Below are 24719 nucleotides of genomic sequence, written 5' to 3' on the forward strand. Positions count from 1 at the left end.
GTACACACATTTTCGTTTTCATCAGAAGCTTTTAATACTTTTTAGTTTAAAGTAAAGATAGTGAATAAATAATAATTTCATTAATAAAATCAATATAAAAAATTGTGTATGCGACGGGTGAAATAGAATTTGTTATAACTTTTTAAGATTTAGGTTGAAATATTGTAAATAAATAACATAATTTATTGTTTTATGCTTTTGATATTTTTTAAGTTAGAACTAAAGTTTTTTTCTGTGTGTTCTGTATGATTGCATAAAAGCCGTTGACCCTTCGCAGCAGCCGCGCCCACGGTCGGGAATGTGTGTTATTGCATAACTTTGCAGTGATCGATATAACTTACCAATGGTGGTGAGTACTGTGAGCGAGTACAAAAAGCTCTTGGCAAACGTCCATTCGAAGTGGTCGTGTCCGCTGGCCGCCGTCCTCTCCTCCGAGCTGGCGTAATCCTGCGCCCCGTCCTCAGTGATAGACCGCAGGATCTCGTCCTGGAACCTGGTGATCTCCTGCGCCGCCAGCCTCGTCCAATTATCCCTGTACAGAATATTCAAGCTGACGGTGATGTCCCAAATATTCTCAACGGTTTTAGCCCTGAACTCGTCCGTCCTGGCGCGAAATTCCGTCGAGTTGAAAGGACGTTTCCTGTTGGTAGCCAAAGAAGTGGTGGCGAGAATCTGATGCTGGTGATGGTGCAACGAAGGTCCACCCTCGATGGCCAGGAAAATCACCGATCCGATCAGCGTGTATCCGAAGAGCAGAACGCAAATACCCAAATTCGTTGCCAATCCTGTGAGGAAGGCCTTACTCTTGCTCTTCTTCTGGAAGCATTTGCAGCAGGTCGTTGGAGTTGCTGCCGTTTCCTCCTTGGATGACTCCTTCTTGGAGGTCGCAGCCGGCCCGCCCTTTGCCACGGCCGGGTACGGCTCGTAACAGTATCGACCCGAATCCTTCTCCATTAGGGGGGAGTTCAATTAATTTTTGTCCATCTTTATTCCTTTTTCGCGGAAAACTGGAAACAAGAAACGAGACAGAGTGTAAAATAAAACAATCGAAACGAAAATGTATGGGCGAGATGAAAGAATGGGTATTAATTAATTTTTAATATGGACAGCTATGGAAACGGACAGAAATCCAGATCCTTTTTGTTCCGACCTTAATTAATAACTTTTGTTTCTCATCGAACAAAATTGTCCTTTCAAACCTTCAAAAGATTTACTTTTTTTTTCTTACTTTCAATCCCATTTTACAGTCTTATTTAGAAATACTTTCAATTCAATTTAATACATACAAAAATTAACAATGTAAACTGTACATATCTTATGAATTTGTTTCATTCTTAATTAAAATAAAATATTCACTTAAAATATCAAAATTTCGAATTTCTCAACTAATTTTTTATTCACTTTTATAGAATATAGAAGTTTCTTCAATTCTATTTTTTTCTTATTATATTAATTACAAATTCCTAAATTTTATACAATGAAAAACTTCTGTTTATTTCTCTTAGAAAAGTTATTTTCTTAATTCAGTAAATGTTAATCTTGCACATATTTTCCTGAAAGTTTTTAGAAGTTTCTACTATATTTTTGTTATAACTTAGTAATCCTAATTAATAAATTATTGTTAATCCCTAAGCAAATATTAATCATATCAATATTTTCCCACAAGTTCTCATTTATTATCCAGACATTTTTTTCTTGGATAAGTTTTTTCTTTCTAATTAAGGAATTGATCAATCACTAAATACTAATCTCTAAGTAAGTAAATGTTAATCTCGTCGATCTTTTCCAGCAAAGTTCTTAATGTAACTAAAAGTTTTCACACTTATATAAAAGTTTCTTACATAAGTCCTTTTAATACATGATTACTTATTGATTACATAAAAACACGAATCGCAAATCCGAAACTAAATATAAATCCTGTTACTTCCTGAATGAAATCTCACTAGAATTTATGATTAATCATCAATTCGTGATTTATTTTAAACAGTTAAGAAATGCTATTTTTCAATATTTCTTTTTCATTAAATAATATAAATTATATAATTAATATAGTTAGAAATTTACTTTGTCATATATTAGAATTAATTAAACCAAACATCAAGTAAAGTGTTCACTTTTTATTGATTTTCTCGACAACTATTAGAGATGGAATGAAACATTGCTGTGGTATAGCTCGTATATCTGCTCAGAAATATAAACTGCGCGTTTTAATTGCAAGAAGTGCATTAAAGGTATTTACTGAGTAAATGTACCATTTTATTACCGTTTAATTGGGTCGAATTCTGGAGTTTACTTTCGTTTCACTTCTTGGCATTTAAATGAAGAAATTTCGTTTTACTGCTTGATACGAATGAAATATGTTTGGAGGGAAAAAGGGAAGAGAGAAGTCGCGTTCAAATTGAAATATTCGCTTGTTGTCTGTAGCGGATGTGTCTTCGAAGGATGAGAATCGGGAATAAAGTGTCGCCATTAGATGGCGGAAGTGAAGCAATTACATGTACCGTTGGTAACCTATGCCTCGTTGAGTAATTTAATAATAAGAGATGCCCACCCTCGCAAAGGAAACCTTCGGGCATCTCCATCATTCCATGCTCTCATCCTCCTCCTGTTGTTTATTGTTCATTTCGTGAGCATGTGCCGCGCCGACATCTTGATGCAAATTGCCGTGGGGGAAAGGACTTTCGAATTGCCGCCTCCTCCACCATAAACCACCGTGTGCAGGTCGTCTTGAGATAGATACACTCGGAGGAATGATTAGGATTATCTCGCGATCCACTTTTTACGACTTTTCCGAGGCATCAAATGCGTAATGCATAACGAATATTTCATACATTCCGAAGCGAATGGCGAGGCGTTAAATCTTCCTCTTATATAACTTATTTTTTTTTGTCTTCTTCTTTACGAGTGCCACCAAAGAACATTCTCTTCCTCCTCCTCCCCCACACCGGACGTAAAGTGTCGCGCGCTTGTTGTTCCGTTAAAATTTAAATAACAAATAAATCCGTGCACAACGCAGAGCCGACTTTACTGTATTACATAACACACATATATATATATATATACACACACAAACCCTTACACGCGCCACCCCTTGTCGTAAAAACGCAATATAAATACCGGCCGTAAACCATTTTTATATGTCGTTTACGTATTTCGAACCATTTGATTTAAATTACAGGACCCTCGCACAATGCCCAACAAAATTATGTCGAAGCATAAAGTTACTTTTACTTTAAAACTAACGTACAAGTTTTATGAGCGATCTTCGCACTGCATAAAGAAACTTCATATTCTATCCAATTTTCTAAACAATCAATAAGGAATTTCTAAAAAAATTATTAATAAAATGTCATAAAAGAAGCGTTTCTATTTTATAGTGCCGCCATTTTCTTACAATTGAGGTTATATTAAAATTTATATAACAATCATATAGTACGAATTAGTTAATTTTATATAAAATCCAATCCAGAATTATATAAATAAAATCAAAGTGTCATAAAAGAAGCGTTATTGTTTTAAATTTAGAAGAAATATCTAGTATTAATTATATAATTTCATATACTTTTATGAATTTTGATTATTTAGACACGTAAATAAACGTTGTTTTTCTGAAATTGAGGTTATGTCATATATTTTTTCACTTATATTTAATAATTTTGACACAAATCAAAGTGTCATAAAAGAAGTGTTACTATTTTAAATCGCTGTCATTTTTGGTGTACTTATGATTATGTCAATTTTCTTACAACAAATATGTAGTATTAATTATATAATTTCATATAAATTTTATGAATTTTGATTATTTAGACACGTAAATAAACTTTGTTTTTCTGAAATTGAGGTTATGTCATATATTTGTTCACGAACATAACATTTCATTAGATAAATAAAAATGTCATAAATGAAACGTAATAATTTTATGATATTCAATAATTATGACACAAATCAAAGTGTCATAAAAGAAACGTTACTATTTTAAATCGCTGTCATTTTTGGTGTACTTATGATTATGTTCATTTTATTATAACAAATATGTAGTATTAATTATATAATTTCATATACTTTTTATGAATTTTGATTATTTAGACACGTAAATAAACGTTGTTTTTCAGAAATTGAGGTTATGTCATATATTTGTTTCCAACATAACATTTCATTAGACAAATAAAAATGTCATAAATGAAACGTAATAATTTTATGATATTTAACAATTTTGACACAAATCAAAGTGTCATAAAAGAACCGTTACTATTTTAAATCGCTGTCATTTTTGGTGTACTTATGATTATGTCAATTTTCTTATAACACGTATGTAGTATTAATTATATAATTTCATATACATTTTATTAATTTTGATTATTTAGACACGTTGAGGTTATGTCATATATTTGTTTACAAACATAACATTTCATTAGATAAATAAAAATGTCATAAATGAAACGTAATAATTTTATGATATTTAATAATTTTGACACAAATCAAAGTGTCATAAAAGAACCGTTACTATTTTAAATCGCTGTCATTTTTGGTGTACTTGTGATTATGTCAATTTTCTTATAACAAATATGTAGTATTAATTATATAATTTCATATACATTTTATTAATTTTGATTATTTAGACACGTAAATAAACGTTGTTTTTCTGAAATTGAGGTTATGTCATATATTTGTTTACAAACATTACATTTCATTACATAAAAAAAATGTCATAAATGAAACGTAATAATTTTATGATATTTAATAATTTTGACACAAATCAAAGTGTCATAAAAGAAACGTTACTATTTTAAATCGCTGTCATTTTTGGTGTAATATGATTATGTCAATTTTCTTATAACAAATATGTAGTATTAATTATATAATTTCATATACATTTTATTAATTTTGATTATTTAGACATGTAAATAAACTTTGTTTTTCTGAAATTGAGGTTATGTCATATATTTGTTTACAAACATAACATTTCATTAGATAAATAAAAATGTCATAAATGAAACGTAATAATTTTATGATATTTAATAAATTTGACACAAATCAATGTGTCATAAAAGAAGCGTTACTATTTTAAATCGGTGTCATTTTTGGTGTACTTATGATTATGTCAATTTTCTTATAACAAATATGTAGTATTAATTATATAATTTCATATACATTTTATTAATTCTGATTATTTAGACACGTAAATAAACGTTGTTTTTCTGAAATTGAGGTTATGTCAATTATTTGTTTACAAACATAAAATTTTATTAGATAAATAAAAATGTCATAAATGAAAAGTAATAATTTTATGACATTCAATAATTTTGACACAAATCAAAGTGTCATAAAAGAAGTGTTACTATTTTAAATCGCTGTCATTTTTGGTGTACTTATGATTATGTCAATTTTCTTATAACAAATATGTAGTATTAATTATATAATTTCATATACATTTTATTAATTTTGATTATTGAGACACGTAAATAAACGTTGTTTTTCTGAAATTGAGGTTATGTCATATATTTGTTTACAAACATAACATTTCATTAGATAAATAAAAATGTCATAAATGAAACGTAATAATTCTATGATATTTAATAATTTTCACACAAATCAAAGTGTCATAAAAGAACCGTTACTATTTTAAATCGCTGTCATTTTTTGTGTACTTATGATTATGTCAATTTGATTATAACAAATATGTAGTATTAATTATATAATTTCATATAAATTTTATTAATTTTGATTATTTAGACACGTAAATAAACGTTGTTTTTCTGAAATTGAGGTTATGTCATATATTTGTAACATAACATTTCATTAGATAAATAAAAATGTCATAAATGAAACGTAATAATTCTATGATATTTAATAATTTTGACACAAATCAAAGTGTCATAAAAGAACCGTTACTATTTCATAAAGCAACTTTTTTTCTACAATTGAGATAATGTTAAATTTCATATAATAATCTCGTTGTATGAATAATACAATTCCATGAATTTTTATTATTTCTATTCGTATCAAACATTTCATTAGCGAAATCAAATATTTGCGGTGGAAAGGGGAAAAAATAAACACCGAAGTGGATGATGACACATTTTCGAACGGTCGATTTTGGACGACGCGAGTCTCCTGCGAATCAATATTACCAGGTAAATGAAAATACTGTAAAGAGAAGCAGCAGAAGAAGATAAAAAAAATAGAGGATGAGGATCCAAAGGTAAATATTAATAAACTCCGTAAGCGGAGGAGCAAAAAGTAGTCCACTTCTTTCGGATGAAAATGGGTAGGGTCAATCAGGTATTTGCTGCAGGAAAATACAGACAGCTCTTTAGTTCTTTGTTTTAAAGGGCCCAAAGCCTATATAGATTTAAGCTCAGTCAATAACAAAAGAAAAAAAATGAGAGAGGGACAAAGTGAAGATTTTCAACTTCCATTTAACAGATCGAAAATTAAATATTGAAATTATTGGAAAATCGTTTAGCTTTTAAATTAAAATTTTATTTTTAATATATTAAAACTCAGAAAGTTTATGAAATTTGTATGTTTTTGTTTTTGTTTAATTAGAAAAATGTGTTTGAAACTGTTGTTTATAGTTTCTCATATAGAAGGACGTGGATGTGTTTCGAAATAGTCCACTTGGCCGAACATAAAAACAGGTCTTTGCAACGAACTTCGTCCTTTCCTTCCTTCTTCTTTTTTTTCGGGTCCTTTTTCATGCGCCAAAAGGAAAGTGCTAAAAAGCAACAGTTGAATAATGAAAGGCATCTCACGTACATCGCGCGATATTTTCTGCTTAAGACTCACGAAAGTGGATTGCGATGTGGTAGGGTGTAGGGGATTCCCCGAGAATTAATCAATTTTAAAAGTAAACTGTGTATATGTGCGCTGCATCCATACTACTCGAGAAATCGCTTTCAAACAATTTATCTCGTTTCTTTGAGTGTTTCACTATAAATTTAATTACGTATCAAAACTTCGTCCAAAATTGCATTCTTACATTCTTGAAAAGGCAAAAAAAATAGTAAGAAAAAAAAATACGATTTGTCACTTAATGTAATTAAATTAGATTTTAGATAACTATTGAGTTTTTGATTAATTAATCGTGCGTTTGGGGATGAAGAGCTAATGGTCCGTGTAAGTGGTTCGGCGCGCGCTGTTCGAAGGGTAATATTTTTAAAGGGATTAATTCCCTAGGAAAATCCAATTATTAAGCGAACTTCTCGCGGTTTTCTGATGAGGACCATGGCTGGATGGAGGATGCTCTGCGCACATGGGGAAGTGAGTATGAAAGGTTTTCGGCTCACTGAGCGAAATGGACTCTTTGGGAGTATTACAATGCCCGCAGTTTACCCAACTGTGAATTCCTAACAACTTTGCGAGGCAACGCGTTTTTTTTTCCCGCGATACTCTCGTCCTCCCACGCAAAGGGCTGAAGCGAGTCTGAAGCTGCCCTTTCCGATATGGTAAAGGTACAATTACCAGTGCTTTTGAGTCCAATTATAGGAAGAGAGCGCATAGAAATATCATGCAAAAAAATACTTGAAAACGAGACGAATAATACCTTCTCGACAATATACAAGCGAAATAGCAATTATTTATTGACTGCTTCTACGAGATTTCAACTATCTATATAAGCAGTATTTCTACTTTCAATTTAAAAAAAATAATTGGATACGTCGAAATCTTTGAGATAATACAAACATTTAAAGAATTAGTAACAAGTATTATTTTCATTACTTGTGACATTAGTTACAAATGACAGATAAGTGACAATTGTGACGTTTGTTGATATTTTTGACATGAGTCATAAATGACAGATATGTGACAATTACGAGTAAAAACATTATAGTTTTAATCCATATTTCTTAAGTTTTACAAGGAAAAGAAGCTGTATTTCTACTTTCAATTTAAATCAAATTCTTTGAGAATTTAATTATATTTATTTAGTTTGATATTATATGCATTACAATTTAGTTACATATAAATTGTAATTACGAACTTCTGAAGCGGTGTTGAACTAAAACATTACGAAATTATAAAAGTTTATTTACAAGTGTACTCGAGCTCAATTACCGAAAGAATTCGCAAGAAATAAGTTTAATTTACATGAATTAGTACAAACAAATAAATACAGAAGAAAACGAATTGAAATTCAAATGGTTTCATTTTACCACACTTCATACATTAAGAAATCCCGGGATTTTTGGAAAACTTTATTATAAAACACTGGTTCATATTCTATCATCGTAGGTAATCAACTAATAAGAAAATAAATAAATAACTTATTAATAAAATGTCATAAAATAAGTCTTACTTTTTCATAATGCCGCCATTTTTGTATAATTAAGGTTATATATAAATTATTAAATAAAATAATGATATACTACTACAAAAGTATACTTTAAACAGTTGTCTCGTGTCCCGGGAATCAAAAAAAATGTCGTGACTAAGCAACCCTATATACGGCGTTCTTAGCAACTATTAAAGCGTCTTTAGCAACCATACGGCGTCATTGGCAACCATTAAAGCGTCTTTAGCAACCATAAGGCGTCCTTAGCAACCATTAAAGCGTCTTTAGCAACCATACGGTGTCCTTAGAAACCATACGGCGGTGATAAGAAGTTCATAACAATCCAATGGCGTCAAAAATGCACTCATATTATTAAATATAATATTTGAGTGTAATTGAAGGAATGTTTTTAGATTAAATTTATCGATTTGTATGTTGTGTGTTTTGCCCAAATAAACGTTGATCGACTAATCAAGGTTTGATAGAGACGGATAGCAGGATTCCCGGTCTTCGCTGAAGTTATTTTCAATTGGAAACTAATCAGGTCGGAGCGCTGTCTTCAGCGTTCGGTGTTGGAATTGAAGTCGATAAATATTTTCAACCGCAAATCCACCTTTGTCTCAATCCAATAATAATCGCGCGAGTGCTGCGAATTCCCTGGAAGAGAGCCGGGCGAAAGCGGGGGAGTCAATTAAATTTTCCGACGTCCCCGACGAAATTCCAGTTTTAATTACTGCCATTTGCACCCCCGTGCAGCATCACCCTTCCACCATCCTCCTAAACTCCTCCAGTTTCCACACGGCAGTCCTAACAAATGATGATTAAATATTATCCGGGAGCCGGGATTACAGACAATTAAAGGTGCGTGAATTATATTCGGGAAAGGGTTGCGATTTCGATTTCGGGATGTTCGATTTGTTTACTTTTGCGAGGGTGGATGGAAACCAGAAACCCTCATCCCCCTACTCTGGCTCCGAATATTGTGCGGATTACGAACAGCGAGTGTCAATGCAAATACATGCACGTACAGCCATGGAACCCATTGATAAACAATTACTTCGCTCCGATTCTGATTATATTGCTAATGAAATTTCTGCAGTTCGCTCCGCGGATCGCAACGACTATAGTTTTGGTTGCCTTTAAATCCGCCTCCAATAGAAAACACTTCGCGCCGCTTCTAAACAACATTCTACCCTATTGATACCATTTCGCTCCCCCTTCAATAGTATCGTTAAGTCTAAATAAACCACAGATTTAATCGTGCCAACAGTCAGCGTAATCAGATATTGCAATTGTTATTTCTGCTGCATCTGCTAATAATCTGCAAGGACCTTCAGTATCTTCCAAACAACATTTACCGAAATAGATTAGCAAATCTTATGACCATTTTCAAAGTTTTATAAAATTTTGTAATTATATAACTTAATATAACTTAAATTCAAAAAATTATTGTTAATCGTTAAGTAAATTTAGGTTAAAACGTTTATAATTCATTAATTCGATAATTTCCTTTTTTTTTTCTTGGATTGACTACTTTTATTTTCTTTCTTTTATAATCGCTATAATAAAACATTACATCAAAACGTTGATTCAACATTTCCATTTATATTTTTCCTGTACGTGTCTATAAGTGACTGCTGCAATGGTACGTGTTGCATAATTCAACTGTTGCATGATTCCAGTACCTTTTTCCTCTCTCTCTCTCTGTTTCCATTTACTGCTTGTCGGCGTTTTCCACGTTTTCCGAGGAAAATATGAGTCGTTTACATTATTAAACATTCGTTCGTTAAACAATTGAAGTTGCGCGGCTCGCGGACGCCGGAACACGGAGAGAAAGGAGGCCGGCCATGAAAGTTTCAGCGCGCAATTCGCCGCTCATAAACTGTAATATTTATGTTCTGTTTATATTCTATGTACATTCTCGGGTACGAGCAAAGCCCAAAAAACCGAGCACTACCCAAAAGTCAGATCCAGGATCTGGATCAAACACCCAATTGTACTTTTAGAATAAACAAGAGCAATTAATAATAATTATTTTACTTGTGACATTAGTTATAAATGACAATTATGACGTTTGTTGATATTTTTGACATGAGTCATAAATGACAGATATGTGACAATTACGTGTATAAACATTATAGATATAATTTATATTTCTTAAGTTTTACAAGGAAAACAATTTTCATTAAATTATAGTTAAAAAAAAAGTAGAATAAATCAAAAGAATTAGTAACAATTATTATTTTCATTACTTGTGACATTAGTTATAAATGACAGATAAGTGACAATTATGACGTTTGTTGATATTTTTGACATGAGTCATAAATGACAGATATGTTACAATTAATATTATAGTTTTAATCCATAATTCTTAAATTTTATACGGAAAACAAATTTTATTAAATTATAGTTAAAATAATAGAACAAATATAAAGAATTAGTAACAATTATTTTTTTTTATTACTTGTGACATTAGTTATATATGACAGATAAGTGACAATTATTACGTTTGTTGATATATTTGACATGAGTCATAAATGACAGATATATGACAATTACGTGTATAAATATTATAGTTTTAATCCATATTTCTTAAGTTTTACAAAGAAATCATTAAATCATTGTTAAATAAGTTTTATTTATGTTATGTAGAAAAGAACATGTTTAATGAAAAATATTGTTCGGTGTTCATGTTTGATGATTTATGGGTCGAGTATTTTTTTTTGGGTAAAATCTCTCCTGAAAAACCAATGTCTCTGCGGATTTCGGAATCCGCACACCTTCCCCACCGTGCAGAAATAATGAATGAGGAAGTTCGAAACCCCTCGGAAGTTTCCCGTATTATTCAGGTAGACTTCTCCTATTTCCTTTTTTATTTATTTTTTTCTCTCTCTCTCCCTTCATTTATTTATTAATAGCGGGAGAAGCGCAAGTTTCTAAATAAATTCAGGCAACACGTTTCGTCCACCGACCAATTTCCTTCTTCGAAGAAGAAGTGAAAGCAATGAAGAAAGTTTTATTGCCGCAATAATTCCGCCGTTCGTTTTCATTGTTGGTTACGTAAGAGGAGAATCCCGTTTCCGAAAGAGATATCATCATAATAATAATAATAAAAAATAATAAAAGGAGGAAGTGAAATAAATTATTTTGCCACTTTTATTCAAGAACTTTTATAACTTTTTCTATAAAATTTATAAGCCGGTCAGGACGTGATTCGAACACGTATCCTTCATTGCGCGTAGAAGGAATCGTAGTATAGGTTGGAGAGCAATCAAAGGAATTGGGGTTGAGCTGTAATTTACAATAACAACAGAAAGTTTCGCAGTTGCTGCTTCCTTCGTCCTGATCCTGAGAAACGCGACGCACGGACTGGGAATTTTTAATTGCCTCTCCTACACACAGACTAGAGGAATGGAAGTTCATACTAATAATAATAATAGTAGTTGTCCTACGTTAATTTTCGTTGTAGAACCGCTGTTATTTCAGCGCGGCGCTTTTAATTCCCCATAAACGTTAGTTAAATTAGTTTCAAACAGAGGCGGACCGTGGAGCTGTGCCTCTGTTCCACACTGTACGTATGTGTGTCTTTCCAAATTGAATCCTGTATAATTGCTTTTCGAGCTATGAAATTTTATATGTTCTTGAAGCATTTACGCTACGTTTTAATCAAAGATTTCCTGAGAAACATAATAATAGGGAAAGTCGCTATTTTCTTAATAAAATTAAAAAAAAAACAATAGTTTATATGTAGCAAATCCGAGATCGTCAAAGGGTGACTGCACTTCCTGGGCGGAAGCCCTCAAAGTAAACTTAATAATGTGCAAGAGTGTGCAGCTGGCGGCGCAGGAATTCGCCCGGGTTATAATTACGTGGAAATGAAATTCCTTTATTTAATCTCCGTCGGGGGTCGTTCGGCTGTGCATTATCTAATTTTACAGTCTCATAGTTTGTTGAGTTGTAACTACTTTTCGCACTAATGAAATACAAACACGGATAAAATAGTTTCGCGTTTTCTTGCGAGACGTAAACCTGCGAATTGTATTACGAAGAAAACATACAAGAAAATTCGAAGAAACAGATTAATAATTGAGAATTTACTCATTGTATTATTCAGATGTGAATTATTAAAGTTTTAACTTTTGTATTCGTAACTAATTTTTGTTCTAATTAGACATAATCAGGAATAAAAACTTTTCTACCATATATTAAGGGTTGAAATAATTACTAAATTTGTTAAAAAAATTAGTAAATTGTAGATGAAAGCAATATTTTAGAATTAATAAAAGTCGAAGGAAATAGAAAAAACAAATCATTTCATTATAATTCTTATATATAAAAAAAATCATGAAAATTTCTATCATTTTTTAGCATTGATAGTAATTACAAAATATATTAAAGAATATATATTAACAAATTCTGGAATACATGCAGATTTGGATGGAAACACACATTTTTGTATTCATCTAACAAAATGATTTTAAAGATATTTTATTTTGGAAAAAATTTTAATCGATACCCTAATTATTTAATCTTAATCTCAGTTAATTAAATTAAATCTATTAACTAATTAGACAATCTTAGTCTTAATTAAATTACATTTAAATTTTGCACTAATCAAAATTTTAAAAATTCAATTATAGAACAATAATAACTTGATTTTCAAGGAAAACGAAAGAAAAAAAAACTTAAGAACGGAAATCACCTCAAATCAAGAAAATAGTTAATGAGACAATCATAGTCTTAATTAAATTGGATTTTAATTTTGCAGTAATCAAGAATAAGCAAATTCAATTAAAATGCAAAAATAAGTTGATTTTCAAGGAAAACGAAAAAACAAACAAACTGTAGAACAGAAATCACCTCAACATCCTGCACATCCAGAAAATAGTTAATGAATATGCCAAACGATTCCGATGGGAATGTGCGAATTCTCACCCCTTCGGAAAATTCCTGTTCGTATCTTACAGGAATAATCAGGAATAAAATTCTGGAATAAAAACATTTATACAATATTTTAAGGGTTGAAATAATTACTAAATATGTTAAAGAATTTAACAGATTCTGGAACACATGCAGATTTTGATGGAAATACACATTTTTAATACACCCTAATTATTGAATCTTAATCTCATTTAATTAAATTAAATCTATTAACTAATTGCATAATCTGAGTCTTAATTAAATTAGATTTTAATTTTGCACTAATCAAGATTAAAGAAACTCAATTAAGAAGAAAAGAAAAGTTGTTTTTCAAGGAAAACGAAAAAAATAAACTATAGAACAAATCATACACTGCACATCAAGAAAATAGTTAATGAGATAATCATAGTCTTAATTAAATTGGATTTGAATTTTGCAGTAATCAAGAATAAACAAATTCAATTAAAATGCAAAAAATAAGTTGATTTTCAAGGAAAACGAAAGAAAAAAAACTATAGAACGGAAATCACCTCAACATCCTGCACATCCAGAAAATAGTTAATGAATATGCCAAACGATTCCGATGGGAATGCGCGAATTCTCTCCCCTTCGGAAAATTCCTGTCCGTATCTTACAGGAAACTGGCGTAATCAAATGGAGGACGTAATCATATCAATGTAAATGCTTCTCTCACTCTCCCTCTTTCACTTTCAGATACATATATTTAGAGTGAAAAAGAGAAAAGACTATTCCATCAAATATCTGTTTTATTTTATTTTTTTCAGGAAAATTCGGCATGTCGACGCCGCCGACGACGTGAGAGGATTGATTTCAATTTATTTCTTGTTTCTTTCGGAAAGGCACATCTGGTAACTAGATTTCACGCTACGCGATTCCGCCGTCTCGACTTCTTCCTTTTCTTTTTTGCATCTTCCTGTTTTTCTCCTTCTTTTTCTTATGCCTGATTGTCGAATGTTTAACGTCTAACGGTAGAAAGTGGTCAATCATTTTGCGAAGAGAGAAAACGTCTACGCTGTAATTACCGCCGCTTCCGTTTGTGCTTTTTCTTCGCTTTCGGTGGATCATCTTTGATTTACATTTTTTCTTCTTTGCTTTGCGGAAATTCCAATTTAAAGTGATGAGTTCATTATTTTCTAACGAGATTTTATCGTGAAATGTGACTGGAGTAAACCTTCAGGCGATTTGTGCAGCAAACGTTTTGAAATCGCAAGACAAAATATTATATTGATTTCATTAAATTATGGATACGCCGGGTATTATTTTTTTTATGAAGACCATTTCTAAGATTTTATTGAAAATTCTGAAATATTTTTAATCAAGTTTAAAGAAAATAATGATTGAATTTCAATAAAATTTCAGATCCAAGAATTCTGAGTATTCTACATGAACTTAATTATATTTTAGTGTTTTTATGTACCTTAAAGTTAATAAACAAAAAAAACAATTACACTTTCATTAAAATCCACTTAATTATTTTCAATTATAAAATTTTATTTAGAATATTTACTTAAGTACGTTCTTAAAAACTGTTCGAAAACCGAATCCAACAAACATTAATCATTTGAAAAATCTTATGTTAATATTTACAAATTAAGAGTTTTCTAATATTCTATAAATTTGAATGCAAATAAAAGTGTGAAATTATTTACATATTTGATAAGAAAGTAATAAAAGTTAGAAGATTGTTGAAAAGTCGTGCCTGTTACCATGGTTACGAGAACACCTGTGTTGATAAGATACGATGAGTCTGCAGGTGCATACGCAGGTGCATTTCGTATATTTGTTTAAACAATCGTTTCTATGTTTACGAAAACGTCCGATCTACGTCACGATGTATCTCGGCTGAAACGAACGTAAAACTAATTCTCATATAGTCACATAAAATTATGAATTTAATTTCTAATTGAAATTTTCATAATAAAAGCAGTTTGAAAATGATAAAATGGAACTTTCATATTAGATGCTGAACATAGGTTCCTACGTTCGAAATCCCGACTGTATAGAAATCCCGACGTTCGAAATCCCGGCTGTATCAAAATCCCGACTATATAGAAATCCCGACTACCATAATCCTGACAATCAAAATCCCGACTATATTGAAATCCCGACTATATCGAAATCCCGACTACCATAAAAATGTTATTGTAGAAATTTATTATAAAAGACACCGTCTGCATTTCGATATAGTCGGGATTTTGATTGTCGGGATTATGGTAGTCGGGATTTCGATACACACTGGATTTCGAACGTCGGGTTTTCGATAGACGGGATTTCGGTTGTCGGGCTTACAATTGCCACCGGCCTGAGCATAGATATTAAGATATTTACAAAATGAAATTTTGTTCGGAAACCGAGGGATTTCTTGTTGTTTGCTTCGAATTTTTGTTTGGTAACCGAAATGTATTTGGAAATACACTCTATTTGAATATAGATTAATTAATTAAATTAAAATTGATTTAACAATTATAATAATTATTAATAACATTTATCTTCAGTTATTAATTACTAATATTTATTTATTTTCATACATTTTATGTTACATAATTTAACTAGAAGTAAATTATTGTTGTTTCTTTATTTATTATTTATTTATTTATTTATTATAACTTCATGAGTAAAAATCTGTGTAAGTTATTTACGATGAAAGCTATTAACTTTATTCGTTGTTTTTCCCTCTTTTACAACTAGAGCAGAAATTGAGCGCAGACTTCAAACAAAATTTACACTTTGTAGTCTCTTTCCAGCTGTATGGGAACAAAAATAGGTTTCAGGATAACGTACAATGGCGATGCGATTGTAGTTGTTGTTGTGCTCTTCTCAATCCCATCTCGCTCACTCTCTTACATCCTCGACTATATCTCATCTCTCTCTTTCTGCTAGAAGCTTTGTATATTTCTGCGGCGTAGGAATTTATTGCTTGCCATCAACACAAGCAAGCAGACGCCGTCTGCACCACCTGAGCTTCGCATTTACACTCACTCTCCCTCTCATCGCATCCCCAGATAACTTTCAAGGACTTCGTACTACGTACAAAGAGAAATTAGTATATCAGACTGAGCTGAACGCATCAAAAGAAAATATTTTGCTGATGGATGAATAGTTGAGATAAAATAAGAAATGCATTCACAAAAGGATACAAAGGATCAACTTTTATTTTTACGTAGTAAATTTTTTACACTTTAAATAAATAATTTTTGTGTTTATATGATTTTAATTACAGTTTTTCAAAATTTTATTAGATTTAATTATTGTTAATTTTATTAATTTATTAAAAATCGTGTATGTTTCGGGTAATTATATTACGTAAATTATCAAATAAACAAATAAGTCGAATAAATTTACTGATTTCCAATTAAAACTTTCAAAGTTACCAGTATCAAAAAATGTAAATAAAAACTTTAAGTTGAACGTAAATGTATGACGTGTTTATACACTTTTCATGTAGTTAATAAGCGATTGGTAAAAACGCTGTCTCCTCTAGTTTGGGATGTTTTCAAGTAGCCGGAGGATAAGTTTTAATTGGGACAAAAGTAGTATCGTGTTTGCTTGTTGTGTCGCGTTTCCTTTATTTTTATTTTTGTTTTTGAAGAAACCCAGCCAGTAACGTCGTTAGCGATGTCGTTGCGAGGCATGTCCTTGCTAAGGACAGCAGCAGCAGCAGCAACAGCACAAGAAGCAGAGAAAAGCTAAAACTTTATAATTAACAAAGTCCTCCTCTATATTTTAATAGTTTAACTCGTCCTGACTGGCACCTCCACCATCCAAGAGTAATTAGAGAGAAAGAGCACATCCCCAAATCAAAATCCTTTCCTTCTTACGAAAACTGTTACAGTTCTCAATTTTAACTGGAACCGAGTTTATTTGAATGCGTAACGAACTAAAGTTTCCCTCCACTTCTTATATTTTCTTTGCTGTTGAACAGTATTAAAATAGTTCGTCCAATTAATGTCCGCCTTTATTTCATTCGCCAGTTAATGAATTTACTTGCCCAAAGTCTTCGAATACCTTTATCCTCTCTCCGCTTCGCAAATCTCCTAATACTCAGGATGGAATTGAATCCGAGGATTATCTTATTTCGTTATTAGAAGACCATCGTTATCATCATCATCATCCGAAATTACTTAATCGAATTTTGATCCGCGAATGCACAATTTGGCGTTCCACCAAAATCTCTAATCATAGCAATATCTTGCATAGTGCGATTTTGCTAATATGTTTCAAACCGGACTAATCGAGGACTTTATTGAAAATAAACAGGAAAAAATGTGTATTAAGTTTATAAAATTTTCAAACAGTGAATCCGGACTGATCAAATCCGCACTATACGAGGTTTATATGTTTTGGACTAGATGAGATCGTTTCCATTAAGGAATTCCATTGATGTTCGGGAATTTAAGACGGAATGTGCACGATCAGCGGTAAATTGTAACGCTCAGCAAATATTTGCGGTTGAGGCGCATGCAAGAAGTTCACAACGATATTATTGATATTTGCTGTTCACAGCCACATCCGATGCTGCTGCTGCATTCATTCCCCCATTTGATGTTTATTTGTTTGTTTCCATGCCTGCAGCTATAAGACCGCACACATCTATTCAATTGTTAAGCAATGTTGATTTTGATATTTGGTAAAACAAAAAGTAATAATTGAATGAACAAAGATCAAACAAATTACAATTTAATAATCTCAAATTTGGATAATTTATAAATATTTGAATTTCTGTTGAAATCTGTTAAAAAAGAAATATTTGAAACTAAAATCCTGCAAAGAATAATTACGTTTGTTATTAAAACTCATCCATCATTCATACGCAACTGTTTATGACAATGTATCATTGAAATCGTTTCGGTATTTCAAATTTTCACAGTTAATCCTTGAAAACGCAACATTTTGTAGCGTTTTCCGTGGATAACGCGCAACGAATGACCCAGAATAGTGGAGATTTAAGCTGAATTCGGTGTACTCATCACGAGATGAGGCAATTAATGGTGTGCATTTATAGATGAGTGAGTGCCATTGTGCGTTTTATGCGCGCGCGTTTTACAACGAATAATAACAACAACTACTACTACTAATACCCAACGTTTTCAACTAAATTAACAATTTCATGCGTAATAACTTTGCATTTACCAATAGATTTCATCACAAAACTCTGCAATTTTCAATATTTAAATTGTCAATATTTCCTTTAATAAAACAATATTAATAATAATGAAACGAAACAATGTACATTTATTTACTATTAAATATGTTCGTTTTTATTATATAATTTATGACAATTCATATTGTTTTAAAGAGAAAATATAATGAATAGAGCTGGAATTAGTAATATTTAATTAATTAAATTTAATATAAACAATAGTTCTATTGGAATATTCCAATTATTGTTTCAATATTTTGCTAATATTTTCATTTTTTTTTTTTAATAATTTATGAAAAATTGTATTAATTTTGAGTGAAAATTGCAAATAAAGTTATTGTTAAAAATCATTAAATTTATTCAGAAATTTATTTGATTTTAGTGAAGTTTACCAATTAAATGTTCATTTTTAACAACAAATCATAAGAGAACAAAAACTGTTATAATTATCAGTCGATATTCATTTTATTCCATTAACATTTCTCTTTAATTTGCATTATGTTTGGTTCACTAGTAATTCGATAAAATGTATCAAAATTTATTTATTTTTTGTTAAAACAACTTTGACAGCGAATTACAAGAAATCTATAGTAGCTACAATTACAAGTGTATAATAAGTTTATTCTCTGTATATTTATATTTAATTTACATAATCAAACATACTTTAGAAATGTGTGCTTTTTGTGTAATTCGATAAAATGTAAAGACATTATTTATTTTGAGTCATACAAGAATTGTGTAAGTGTTACAATCATGAGTTTAAACTAATTGAATATATTCTACATATAAATAATTCTTTCATAATTCTTCAGAAATATAATGTTTTCTTCAAGAAATTTTGTATAAATGTAAAAATACAAGACTACAGAGTGGCCCAATTGAACCAAGTTAAAACTGTTATAACTTTTAAACCGTTGGTAATGTTGTATCCATATTTCTCCTAATGAGAAAACACTTAATCAACTTAATCAACATATTAATCAAAACTGCAATAATTTCTGTCAAAAAATAGGCTTATTATGAATCTTTCATGTTTCTATTCTATACTTAAAATCAGTTCAGGATGCTTTAAACAAAAAATTGATTGGTTTTCTCAGAAACTCATTACTCCTTTCTCGGATCCAATTACGTTGGAGAGATGGGATCATAAATTGACCTGCACTACATAATAATGTTACTAACAAGAGCATCCGGTTTCGTTTCGATTTACTTCTAATGGAATTCCGCAAATATCAATTTCGTGTATCTTTAACGGATAGTTTTTTTTGTTGTTGTTGATGTTGTTGATCCTCCCGTTTCCCAAAATAAATACCGGAAAATCAGTGCCCCGTGATAATTTAACAAAGTAATCTTTGGCGGCCCGCCAGAATCCGACTCCTCCGCATCCTCACACACGTATTACATAATGGATCCTCGAACGGTTTCCGACTTCGTTACATACAGTAAACTTCGGAGGATTACAGGGAACGCCGATAACGCGTATTAATTATTTACTGGCGCACGACCAAAGTCCTGAAACCGAAATAAACTATGCGACGTATTTCGTATTTTCGTACTTTGAAGGGTTTTGTTGAAGGAGACCCACACATCCCTCGTTTCAGAGATAAGGAAAATTTAAAAGGGCCGAGCCTCCACAAAAGAGGAAAATTAATTTCACACCGTATCTTTCTCTTTGGGAGACATTTTCAAATCCGGGCACGACATACACGGCAAGAACTAATTACTTAAGTGCGTTATCTGCCTTCGTTTTAATACCTCTCATCTCTCCACTCTTTATTTCCATATTTAAATTAATATTTTCCCTTTGTCGCGGCCCGCATCTTAAATACTCCATTCTCGGTGCGGTTTATTGAAATAAATTTCATTAAGAACAGGATTTACGGAAACCCGTTAAACGTTGTTTTTTTGTCTTCTGCTTATCTCATACATGTTATATCGGAACAATCGCTGCTGCTAATCAAAAATTTATATAAAGAAATTTACCTGCACGTTTACATTTTAGTTTCTCAGTTTTCGGATTTTGAATTGAGTTTGTCTGATTCTTCAATTCTTATCTAATATAATTCTTCTTTTCATATTATTCTTTATATCTTCTAATTCTGATGTTCTTGTGGTTCTTCAGTGCATTTGATTCATCAATAACTAAACATTATTTAATTTGTAGAATACTTCAATTTGTATAGTTGTTTAGTTCGCATAATTCTTCAATTCTTATTTAATTTAATGCTTCATTTCATATTATTCTTTGGATCTTCTAATTCTGATGTTCTCAGGGTACATCAGTTCATCTGATTCATCAATTACTAAAAATTCTTCTATTTGTCCAATACTTCAATTTGTATGCTTGTTTAGTTCGTATGATTCTTCAATTCTTATTTAATTTAATTCTTCATTTCATATTATTCTTTGGATCTTCTAATTCTGATGTTCTCAGGGTTCTTCAGATCATCTGATTCATCAATTACTAAAGATTCTTCATGTCCAAATTTATATAAATAAATTTATCTGTACTTTTACATTTTAGTTTCACAGTTTTCATATTATTAATTAAGTATAGTTTTAAATTTTCTAATTTAAGTTCTTCAATAATTTAGGTATGATCATTATAGTCAAAATTAAACAAATTTTTATTATAATTAATCTTATTTTGTCTCTGAAAACAATAAATATTGTAAATATGCAAACAAACAAAGCAATAATTGATTTAGTAGTATAAACTTTGACAATTTCAATTAAAAATTTCAATATTTTTCAGTCAAAAATCATTTAAATTAACAATTAAATATTAGAAATTTCAATTACATAAATTTTCAATTAAAAAAAACATTATACTAAAGTAAAATTTCAATTACAAAACTTCTTGTTTTTTGTACTTTATTAATTCCTTTATTTAATTGAAATGAAATCGGAAATTCCAATTAGTACATTGAATTGAAACTGAAATATTTCAATTCCTATTTTTATTATTTTTCTTATAAAATTCATACTGAGTTTCAACAAAAGTGTATTTAAATTGGAACTAGAGAAAAGACTTGCAATATATTATTCATTTCTATTTACAATTCTCAACGAAAAAATACAACACGTTTCGGCTTTCAGGTAATTCCCCTTCGTGCGTCGGAATTATTATATATTGCGTGTTTCACACTCGAATAATTTACCTCTGCGTGTACAGAGAGGAAAGAGAACAATGTAAATATTTACATGGGACGAATACGCATATAGCAAACAAACAATAATATATAGAGAGAAAGAGAATTTTGACGGTGTAAATTATTTTTTTTTTTAAATTTAATTAATTATTAAAACTGCATGTTTTTATTTTTTTAGAAACTTGTTAATCTTTTGTTACGTGTTTTCATCTTTAGACTTTGCATATTACAATTTCGTGAATATATATGCAAATATTTTTATTTGAAAAATGTTATGAATTTATTTTAGTTTCAAGTTAAGGTTTTATCTTTACTTACAAACTATTACCTTTATACGTTTAATTAATTGCAGAAAAAGTCTTTTTTAAATATATACAATTTTCTGTTCTTTTTAACTATAATTATTGTCAACTTGTATGTTTCTTCATTTTGTGTGATTTTTCAGTCCTTGATATTCTTCAGTTCTTCTAATTTTTCAATTTCTAAATTGCTTCAATTCCTATGATTGTTAAATTCTTAATATTCTTCAGTTTATTCTGATTTTCCAATTCGTAAAATTCGTCCAATTATTGAAGTAGTATTGGTTTCATTCTTCTACTTGTCTGATTCTTCAATTTTTAAAATTCTTAAAACATTCAATTTTTGATTTGTCTGATTCTTCAGTTCTTCTGATTCAATTGGTTTATTTTAAGATAAAACCTTAACTTGTTAAGGTTTTATCTTTACTTACTTGATTGATTAGTGTTTTTAATAATGTCTGATTATGAATTGATTCATAAAATAAAGTGAATTTTTGGATATGATTTAATGTTCGAATTGAGATTTTATTCTTATCTAAGAAATATATACAATTTTTTGTTCTTTTTTTACTATGTTGATTAGTATGTTAGATATACTTCATTTCGTCTAATTTTTCAATTTGTAAGATGCTTCAATTCGTATGATTGTTCAATTCTTAAAATTCTTCAATTTATTCTGATTTTCCAATTCAAAAAATTCGTCCAATGATTGAATTCGTATTAGTTTCATTCTTCTAATTGTCTGATTCTTCAATTCATAAAATTCTTTAAACATTCAATTTTTAATTTGTCTCATTCTTCAGTTCGTCTGATTCCATTGGTAAAAATTATTAAATTTGTCCAATTTCTATGATTCTATTGTTTGTCTGATTCTTGAATTCTTGTTTTTTTCAATTCGTCTGACCCATCAATTCTTATTTAATTTCATTTTTCAGATTATTCTTTAGATCTTTTTTTTCTTAAATTCTAAAGGTTCTTCATTTCATCTGATTCATAAATTACTAAAAATTCTTAATTTTGTCCAATAATTCAATTTGTATGATTGTTTAGTTTGTCTGATTCTTCAATTCTTATTTAATTTCATTCTTAAATTCATAATATTCTTTTGATCTTCTAATTCTGATGTTCTAAAGGTTCTTCAGTTCATCTGATTACTAAAACTTACTAAAAATTCTTTAATTTGAACAATACTTCTATTTGTATGATTGTGGTTTTTCTGATTCTTTAATTTGTAAAATTCGTATGATTCTTTCATCTGATTTTACAATTTGTATTTTTTTTTCAATTTTGATTCTGTGAATCAATAATATCATTAAGCAAAAGATTTTCAACTAATTTTCTATGAAAAAAAAATGATGTTCTGCAAATAGAAACTTGAAAATGAAGTGTACTGGAAAAGGCACGTGTCATGTTAATATTAATTAACAAACGGGATGCGTCCAGCACACATTAATGAACGCAATTACACGGGACGCAGTAATAATGTTTAGGCCGTTTTGTTTGAAGTGATTTGTTCGAAATCCTATACACTCGCTGTAGTGTAATTAGCGTTATGCGTGCTTATAGATTATTAAGCTTTGTTGAAATATGCCAATTAAAGGTCCGCACTCGATCGAAATATTACATAATAATAGCATCGAAAGAGCGAGAGACGCAGAAACAGAGTTTGTATACAGGTTAAAGTGAGAAACGGCGAAACGGATGGAGAGAGTTGAAATAATCAGCTGAGCTTTGAAATGCAATTGGTTAATTTATGTCGATGCTAATTTTCAAGCAATTTGCGTTTCAACAATGGAGGGAGAGAGACAGAAACTGGTCAACGTTTTAGGGGTGGTCGGCGTTTTGGTTTTCGGGGGTTGTTTCACCCACGAATTTCCGACCCGTTTTGGCAGTAAAACATGCACAGAGTTCCAAAGCGAAACACACACACGCACACAACAAAAGCCTGCTGCCACCGGTATTAATAACAATATTATTATTATATTTTGCCGCGTATTTATGTGCGGCAATTTAGCCGACTCGCAAATTCGTTCCATTAATTCCGCGGATACAGAGATTAGTTTCATATTTTATTGTGTAAAATCTGCTGTGTGAGTTACGTAAAGTGGATTAATTCAAGACAAGAAAATTTTGTTCAAACTAAATTCAACTCTAATTACCGTATTACGCAATTATTTTTGCTTAATCCAATTAAAAATTATCGGTTTATTTTAGTTTTTTTCACTTACATTATAAATTTATTTACTATTTCTTCATTTCTAGTAATATGTAATAGATGATACAAATGTATCGTTTGACTAAAAATACCGGTTAATTTCTGTTTTCAAGTTACGCATTATAATTTTTAACTTAGTCTTCTCATTCAACTGGATTATTATTGTGTATGTATGTTTTCAAAGTCAACTCTAATTACCGTATTACGCAATTATTTTTGCTTAATCCAATTAAAAATTATCGGTTTATTTTAGTTTTTTTCACTTACATTATAAATTTATTCACTATTTCTTCATTTCTAGTAATATGTAATAGATGAAACAAATGTATCGTTTGACTAAAAATACCGGTTAATTTCGGTTTTCAAGTTACGCATATAATTTTTAACTTAGTCTTCTCATTCAACTGGATTATTATTGAATATGTATGTTTTCAAAGTGAAAGGCTTTGTGTAAGCAATTGTTAATGGAAGTGTTTATATATTCATTGTGTTTGTGAATCTAGTGTTCCATTGCGCATTTGGGACAATGGTCGAAAACGGGGACGAGACCAAAGTGGCCCGAGCTTGTCGTAAACGACTGCAGAAAGAAATAATAGGAGGAGGGTTTGAAAGTTTGGAAACTGTGTTTAGAAAGTTAAAAATTCAGTTTCCAACCGAGAAACTTTCTGGGGGTGAAAGTGTCCTTTTTATTGTTTGT

General features: G+C 30.4%; 1 protein-coding gene across 1 annotated transcript in view; it reads right to left on the minus strand.

Moving 5' to 3' along the window:
• Positions 1 to 201: 201 nt before the first annotated feature.
• Positions 202 to 24719, minus strand: part of LOC108565342 — a 41803-nt gene continuing 17285 nt past the window's right edge. Inside the window, exon 2 of the mRNA XM_017924764.1 lies at positions 202 to 1007. Within this exon, the coding sequence (XP_017780253.1) occupies positions 220 to 954 (735 nt within the window). The 5' untranslated portion in view covers positions 955 to 1007 and the 3' untranslated portion in view covers positions 202 to 219. The remainder of the gene's footprint in view (positions 1008 to 24719) is intronic.

The sequence above is a fragment of the Nicrophorus vespilloides genome, unplaced genomic scaffold (assembly GCF_001412225.1).
Source record: "Nicrophorus vespilloides isolate i.1.1-1 unplaced genomic scaffold, Nicve_v1.0, whole genome shotgun sequence".
Lineage (NCBI taxonomy): Eukaryota > Metazoa > Arthropoda > Insecta > Coleoptera > Silphidae > Nicrophorus > Nicrophorus vespilloides.